The 8,731-nt window shown below is 48.0% G+C and overlaps 1 protein-coding gene across 1 annotated transcript in view; it reads left to right on the top strand.

Moving 5' to 3' along the window:
* The first annotated feature begins 4,579 nt into the window (after nucleotides 1–4,579).
* LOC102870514 (B-cell linker protein-like) overlaps nucleotides 4,580–8,731 on the top strand; it is a 53,658-nt gene continuing 49,506 nt past the window's right edge. The window contains exons 1-2 of the mRNA XM_006900393.1: nucleotides 4,580–4,635; nucleotides 5,020–5,165. Coding sequence (XP_006900455.1) covers nucleotides 4,580–4,635; nucleotides 5,020–5,165 — 202 coding nt within the window. The remainder of the gene's footprint in view (nucleotides 4,636–5,019; nucleotides 5,166–8,731) is intronic.

The following is an 8,731-nucleotide window of genomic DNA, read 5'->3' as shown; positions in this document are numbered from 1 at the left end:
GTTTCTGGATCTGGAAAGACAGAAGCAGCATTACTATTACAAATGTCATGACAGTGACAGCCACCCCTTGTGCTGGAGGACCTGAGAGGGCCTTCCAGGTGGCTAAGCGCATTCATAGTGGTCATCTATCACTTCTCCAGGAACTGAGGGAGTGATCATTGTCACTGACTCCATTATGCAGATAAAGAAACTGACACTCAGAGAGTCTAGATCCAAGGTCACATAGCCACCAAGTGGCTAGCTGAATCAGGCTGCTGGCTGCTGTGCCCTCTCACAAGTTCACCCCTTCTTCAGATCCCCAAACCTGGGCATGACCCAGGCCGACAACACAGCTCTTTCTGTAAGATTTATATGTATCTCATTGAAACAAGTCTGTCTGCCTTGGAGGAAGTGCAACCAGGGTTCTCCTTAGAGGCACAGATGGTGACACTTGGTCTCACAGGCTAGGGGCATATTGTCAGACATCATGCTTGGAAAGGTGGAAGGTCAGAGAAAGAGAGGAAGGCCCTGCACCAGGTGGATCGACACGTGACTGTAAGGGGCTCCAGCATGTGAGAGATGGTGAGGATGAGGCGGGGCAGAGTTCAGAACTGTTGTTCAGAGAGTCACTGAGCCGCAGTCACCTTGATGGCACCAAGTAGCAGCTCTTGTTCTATCAAGTCAGAACCAAGGCAGAGCTCACCTCCCCCTGCCTTGGGTTCCCAAGATTGTAAATCACATGGGAGGAGATTCCCCCACCATTCCCCTGTGGTGGATTCAAACCGCCAGAGAGGCGCCTCCTTCAGTTTAACAGTGCAACTCTGTGTACCCACTCGGCTACCAGGGCTCCCTCTTGTGAATGCAGACACAAGAAAGGGGCCAAACCTTCAGCAAATGGAAACCAAGAATATATAGTAAACAAAGGGATAAAATATGATGGCCAGGAACGCAATGTTAGATTAAACTTGAAAAGCAATCAGCGCGCGCACACACACACACACACACACACACACACACACACACACACACAGAGACACAGAGCATGAGAGCAAGAAAGCCACCGCGTCACCCTGATGGAGGGGTGATGGGAGGTAGACTCCACTCGATGGCTCTGGGCTAGTAGGCTATTGCAGGGTACCATCAAGTCAGTTTTGACTCATAGCAGCCCTATGTGACAGAGTAGAACTGAGGTTTTCTCTAGGCTGAAACCTTCATGGAAGCAGGTCTCCAGGTGTTTCTCCCAGAGAAGCTGAGCTGCAATCCTGAAGGCACACAGATCAAGGCCATCAGCCGCTCTGCAGGAGAAGAATGTGCAGTCTCCTTCATGCAATCAACTGCCTCTGAAAACCATTTGGAGGGTCAGCTATGGGTTGGTTTTAACTCTACGGTATACAACAACAATATATATAAAATAACATATACATAACAAATAAATAACAACACACACACACACACATAGTTGTTTTGTGCTGTCAAGTCAGAAGTAACCCATAGCTAATGCTCTGGAGGGTTTTCAAAGGCAGTAAGTCAAACAGGAGGAGAGTACCCATCTTTGTCCAGTCGAGCAGCTGGTGAATTCAAACCACGTGCTTTTGGAATTGCAAAGCAACACCTACACTAACTACTAACTACATTGACATCAATACTAGTCTACTATATATATATATATGATCTTAAGTTGGAACTCATAATAGCTAACCTTCCAGTGGGTTTTCAGAGGCAGTAAGTCAAACAGAAGGAGACCCCATCTTTCTCCAACAGAGCAGCTGATAGATTCAAACCACATGCCTTTGGGTTGGCAGCAATCACTGAGCTAACTGACAGCTACCATCAGAGAGCACTGTGAAAATTGTGATTGTTGTTATGTGCAGTCGAGTCGCCTGTGAGGATTAGAGCCCGGAACCCCTATGGAACAGGTCTGCCTGTCACATGGATTCAATATGAGCCCAAGTCAACTTGATGGCAACAGAAACAAGAAACAACAAGGAGGTAAAAACACCATCTGACTTATTACTTCCCTTTTCCGTTCTCAAGCTACCAGGGCAGAAGGCGGGTTTTGGCACTGCCCTAGAGGATGGGGAATGTAGGGAGGGGGCAGGTTAGAAGCGAGAAACTCTGATGTGCTTCCACCCTACAGGATCACATGCTGTGCCCACATCCCTGCAGCTAGCCCCGCCTGCGGCCAGCCAGGCCTCTGACTCAGGTCTGCAGTGGGGAAGCCCCTGCCCCAGCTCAAGCATGGTGGCTGAGAGAGCCAATCCTCCAGCCTTCGTACTGTCCGTTCTGTGTAAAGGAAATGAGAACTCGGGCCATAACTCAAAACCAGACATCTTAGTGACCCAGTGCAGAAACACCTCAAGAGCACCACTAAACAAACAGAAAGGTATCCTCTCACAACTTAGGAGGCAAGAAGCCTGAACTCAGAGTGCTGGTTTTCTCTGTGTGTGGCTCCTGGTTCCAGAAGATTCCACCTCAGGATCCCTGTGTCCACACTTGGCTTTCTTGATGGTACTCTCAAGTCAGAACCGACTCATAGCTAAGCTGGAGGGGGTTTTCAGAGGCTGTAAATTCACAAGAGGAGATTGCCCACCTTTCTCCCTCAGATCTACTGGTAGATTTAAACAGCAGAACAGCCTTTTGGCTAACAGGGCAACAAACTGGGTTACACCACTAGAAGCTGTTCGCCCTCTTGAGCACTGAAATCCCGATTCTCTGCTCACTTCTCTCTCCTTTCATCTCCCGTAAGGGGACATGGGTGAAACCCCAGGGAAACTCCCCTTATGTGGGTCGGGGGCTGTGACCAGAACAAAGGTGTATCACGGGACCCTAATCTCATAACGGATGGATCTCATCAGATCCTATCATGGGATGAATGCCTTATTGCCACACTACTGGATTATGTCATTACATAACTGTTAATCAGAATAGTGCTCACCCTGCTGACACGTCCTTTGGGGATACAATTCAGTCTGTGACACAGGTTTTCACATGAGACCACTGGCCAAGCACCACAAGCCCTTCTGATGAGCAGGTGTTGGCTGCCTGCTTCCTCATGTCTGGGGCTGCATAAAGCCCAGCTCTGGAGAAGGGTCCACCCTGACATCATGCTTCATTCTTCTCCCCATCCCAGCCTCCAGGGCCTCAGCTCTTCAAACTTTCTCAGTGCCTATCATCCCTCTGGATCTTGAGGAAGCTCCAGCTGTCCAAGGAGTCTCCACCTCAGTCTCCTCTCTCCTGGGAACACACTGCAGCCCTGCCTCCAGGCTGCCGTTCCACTATATGCTTTTCAAGCAGGGGAAACACCCAGTGCTTCTAGACTCCTTAAGCAATCCCTCAAAGTTGACTGCATTTCCTGCATGATCTGTGCTGGCAGTTGGACATATTGCAGGAAGGTAGGGGGCAGAGACCTCACCAAGGATGAGGAACATCATGCCCTCACCTAGTGGAGGGGTGCCTCAGGATCACAGACGGCAGCAGAAGGGACTTCAGTGCTGAGTGGATGCTCTCAAGGCATTCCGTTGAACCCACTGCCAATCCACGGGAGAGAGATTCTACCCCGTCCTGCAGAGTTTCCGTGGTTAGAATCGACTTGATGGCAGTGTGTTTGGTAACAGGTTAGTATTTCTCAGGACCCTGTTTGCTCTTGGCTAGTAACTGAAAGGTTGGGAGTTCAAACCCACCTATGAGGCTCCAGAAGAAAGGCCTGGCAATTTGCTACTGTTAAGACTATAGCTGAGAAACCTCCATGGAGCTTAGTTCTCCATCATAACACATGGGGTCACCATGGGTAAGAACTGACTGGGTGACAGTAGGTTTAGTACTTATCCAGTCTTGCTCCCCAACACACACCAGCACAGAAGGGCACAAGAATCCCTCCTACAACACCCCTCACCATTCTTTCTTTGAACACCTCTCAGGATGGGGAACTCATCACCTTGCATGGAGCCTCTTCTACACCTCTGTTAAAGCTTTTCCTCTCCCCTGTAGACCAGCAGGATCTTTTGCCCAAAGACTGTAGTTTGAACCTCCACATTCGGTGGCTCTTTATATTGTGCTGACACTCTGAGTGCTCATAGAACGTATCTGAATAAAGCCCTTGCAGGGTTCCAGGTAGATTCCCTCAGGTGGCACCTGAGAGAGAGCATAGGACTGCAGCAGGCTGGGACCTGCACTGGTGGCCCCGAGGCACAAAGCAAGGGTCAGACAAAACCAAGGGTCAGAATCCAATCCAGCTGCTGTGGGGCTAGGAAGAGGAGGAAATGCATGTCCTCCTGGCTGTCCCACACTCCTACCCTGCACTTAGGGGCAAAGGGTGCAAAGGCACATGGGCAGGGTGGGGTGGGAAGGGGCAGGGGGCACCCAGGGAAAGGGTGTGCTCCAGGTATGTCTGCCTTTAAGCATGACGCCAGAAAGAGAAAGCCTGGGAGCCACTGGTATCTCTACCCTCCATGGACCCCCAACAGGGCCATGTTGCCCCTAGATATGGAATGAGAGTGCCCACATCTCTCTCCAAGAAGGGGTGAAGGCGCATGTAGAAACTAGAGCCTCCAGGCCTGAGCTGGGACCTTTGGAAATGGAAAAATCGGTCCTTTCCGGTGGCATGTTGGAATCAGAAGGCGAGATCCAACCCCCGCCAGCCCTGAACCTCTCCAGCCAGTGAGTGCCACAGAAATCCCTGCTGAGGCGGTGGTCTCTTCTTTCAGATTCAGACAGCCAGCGCCTACCTGCCATTTACAGTCTCAGCTAGCCGCCTCCCCGGGGGCCACCATTCCCTCTGCCATCCTCCCACTTTCACCTTTCAACAGTTCTTCTTCCTCCTATTTCTGCTTTTTAAGCGTCTGCCGCCCAGCTTGGCCCATTCTAGCCTCTAACTTCTCCAGGGCTTCTCCACCCTGGGCTCCCCGGGCAAGTGCTGATGGGGAGAGCAGCGTGCTCGATGCCGCGGTGAGGGGAAGCTCAGCTCACTCCTCACGGGCCCCTCAAGGGGGACAGCTGCTGCACTCGGCCCTGAGCCCCCACTTCGGCCTCAGCCTGTCGCAGGCCAGTCAAGGAGCGGCTGGCGCTCAGGCCAGGGAAGGTGTCTGGGCTGAGCCTGGACCGGCGAAAGCCAGCCTGGCCTTGTTCCACACTCACCAGCCTCCGGGAAGCACGTCTGCACGGCGTCTGCTCAAACTCGCAGCCGCTGGGTTAGTCACATTTCCTGGGTGGGGTCACTGCCTCCAGACCACACTTTCCTCCTCCCCCTCACTCGTCTTTCTTACTCCAAGTGCCTACATCAGATTTTTTTTAAAAAATTTTTTAAAGAGCTGAACAGAAGATTTCAAAGGGCAGCGCTGGAGACAAAATATTTTAATGAAATGTGCAAAGAGCTGGAGTCAGAAAATCAAAGGGGCCAAACAGGATCAGCATTTCTTAAGCTGAAGGAACGGAGGAACAAATTCAAGCTGCGAGTTGCAATACTTAAGGATGCTTTGGGCAGAATATTAAATGATACAGGAAGCATTAAAAGAAGATGGAAAGAGTATACAGAGTATTTGTACCAAAAGGAATTGGACACAGAAGAATTTCGTGAAACAATGTATGAGCAAAAGCCTGTGATGATGAAGGGAAAAGTTCAAGCTGCTCAAAAAAGAGTTGCAAAAAACAAGACCCCAGGAACTGATGGCATACTGACTTATTTCCACAAACAGACACTGCTCTGGATGTGCTCACCAAGTTGTGCCAAGAAATCTGGAGGACAACCACTTGCCCAACTGACTGGAAGAGATCTGTATTTGTTCTCATCCCAAAGAAAGGTGACCTGAGAGACTGCAGCGGAAATTATCTAACAATATCATTAATATCACATGCAAGCAAGATTCTGCTGAAAACTATACAAAAACAACTGGAGCACATCAACAGAGAACTGCCAGAAGTGCAGGCTGGGTTTAGAAGAGGCCGTGGTACTAAGGATATGCTAGCTAATGTTGCATGGATCTTGGCTGAAAGCAGAGAGTACCAGAAGGATGCCTGTGTTTCATTGACTGTGCAATGGCATTTGTTGTGAATCATAACAAATTATGGCTGAGTCTGAGAAAAACGGGAATCCCAGAGCACTTGATCATGCTTATGCAACACCTATACTTGGATCAGGAGGTAGTTGTCAGAGCAGAGCAAGGAAACATTGCATGGTTCAGAACTGGGAAGGGTCTACACCAGGGATGTGTACTATCTCCAGACCTTTTCAATCTATATACAGAACAGATTATCTAGGAGGCTGGGCTCTATGAGGAGAAATGTGGCTTCAGAATTGGAGGAAAGCTCATCAACAATCTGCATTATACAGATAACACAACCTTGTTTGCTGAAACTGAGGAGGACCTGAAGTATTTGTTGCAGAAGGTCAAGGACTATAGCCTTAGATATGAATTGAAGCTCAACATCAAGAAAACAAAGATTCTCACTACTGGGCCAATTGGCAGTATCTTGATAGATGGTAAAGATATTGAGATTGTTAACAGCTTCCATTTGCTTGGCTCCACAATCAACACTCTTGGTAACAGCAACCAGGAAATTAAAAGATGAATTGCACTGGGAAAGTCTGCTGTCAGAAATCTTTCTAAAGTACTGAAGAGCAATAATGTCAGTCTGAAGACTAAGGTGTGCCTGATACAGATCATGGTCTTTGCAACTACTTGCTATGCATCACAGAACTGGACAATGACTAGGGATGATAGAAGGAGAATTGATGCCTTTGAGCTGTGGTGCTGGAGAAAAGTACTGAATATACTATGGACTGCTAGGAGAACAAATTCATCCTAGAGAAGGTGAAACCAGGCTGCTCCATGGAGGCAAGGATTCTTTTTATTTTTTATGTTTTTAAAAAGAATTTTCATTAACATATATTTTTAAATGGTCATTCACTATCTCATAAAATGTTCATGAATTAAAGAGGACCTCAGAATCTATCACCATGTCATATTTTTATTAAACATTACAACACATCAGCAGAGAACTGCCAGAAGTCCAGGCTGGGTTTAGAAGGGGTTGTGGTACTAGGGATATTGTAGCTAACGTTAGATGGATCTTAGCTGAAAGCAGGGAATACCAGAGGAATGTATATCTGTGTTTCATTGACTATGCAAAGGTATTTGACTATGTGGATCATAACAAACTGTGGCTGACTCTGAGAAGAATGGGAATACCAGAACACTTGATTGTGCTAATGAGAAACCTATACTTGGACCAAGAAGCAGTCGTCAGAACAGAGCAAGGAAACACTGCATGGTTCAAAATTGGGAAGGGTGTATGCCAGGGATGTGTCCTGTCTCCATACCTTTTCAACCTGTATGCAGAACAGATTATCTGGGAGGCTGGGCTCTATGAGGAGAAATGTGGGGTCAAGATTGGTGGAAGATCTATCAACAATCTGCGATATGCAGATGATACAATCCTGCTTGCTGAAATTGAGGAGGACCTGAAGCACTTGCTGCAGAGGGTCAAGGACTGCAGCCTCCAATATGGATTGAGGCTCAATGTCAAGAAGACAAAGATTCTCACCATTGGGCCAATTGGCAGCATCAGGATGGATGGTGAAGAGATTGAGATTGTTCACAGCTTCAGTTTGCTTGGCTCCACAGTCAACACTCTTGGCACCAGTAGCCAGGAAATTAGAAGACGTATTGCCATGGGAGTGTCTGCTGTTAGGGATCTCTCCAAAGTACTGAAGAGCAACGGTGTCTCTTTGGAGACTAAGGTGCATCTGATACAGGCCATGGTTTTTGTTATCACCTGTTATGCATCAGAGAGTTGGACAATAACTAGAAAGGACACAAGGAGAATTGATGCCTTTGAGCTGTGGTGCTGGAGAAGTGTATTGAGGGTACCATGGACTGCTAGGAAAACAGATTCATCCTGGAAAGGGTCAAACCGGGCTGCTCCTTGGAGGCAAGGATTCTAAAGCTCCATCTAACATACTTTGGACATGTTGCAAGGAGGGACAGGTCCTTGGAGAGGGACATCATGCTTGGTAGGGTGGAGGGACAGCGGAGGAGGGGAAGGTCCTCTATGAGGTGGATTGATTCAGTGACTGGGATAATCGGGATGGGAGTGTCGGAGACTGTGCGATTGGCACAGGACAGAGCAGAGTTTAGGGCTGCTGTACATAGGGTCTCTATGAGTCGCAAGCGACTCGACGGCGCATAACAACAACAACAAACATTCATATTGTACCATAAGCCTTAATTTAAAAAATAGAGTAGGTGCTATCTTCTAAGAATTTACGTCTAGAGGAAGATGGAAGGAAGACTATAGGTCTTTTATTTAGGGGTACTTTTCCCAGAAATGAGCTCTAGTGGTCCAGTGGTTAAGTGTCTTGCCCCTAACTGAAAGGTCAGCAATTAGAATACCCCATGGTAGAAAGATGTGGCAGTCTGCATCTGTAAAGATTGTTGTTGTTGATGTTATGTGTTTTTGAGTCACTTGTGACTCATAGCGACCCTATGTACAATAGCCCTGAAACCTGCTTTATCCTGTGCCAACATTATTGTCTCTGACACACCTACCCTCATTATCCCATTCACTAAATCAATCCATCTCCTCCAAGGGCCTTCTGTTCTTTCTCTGTCCCTCCACCCTTTCAGGCATGAGATCCCTCTCCAAGGACTGGTCCCTCCTTGCAACATGCTCAAAGTATGTCAGACGAAGCCTCAGAATCTTGAGGCAAGGATTCTTAAGCTTGGTCTGACATACTTTTGACATGTTGCAAGGAGGA

The sequence above is a fragment of the Elephantulus edwardii genome, unplaced genomic scaffold (genome assembly GCF_000299155.1).
Source record: "Elephantulus edwardii isolate Elephantulus edwardi_28Jun2011 unplaced genomic scaffold, EleEdw1.0 scaffold00283, whole genome shotgun sequence".
NCBI lineage: Eukaryota > Metazoa > Chordata > Mammalia > Macroscelidea > Macroscelididae > Elephantulus > Elephantulus edwardii.
Note: the sequence above shows the minus strand (reverse complement) of the source record. Positions and strands in the feature narration are given on the sequence as shown.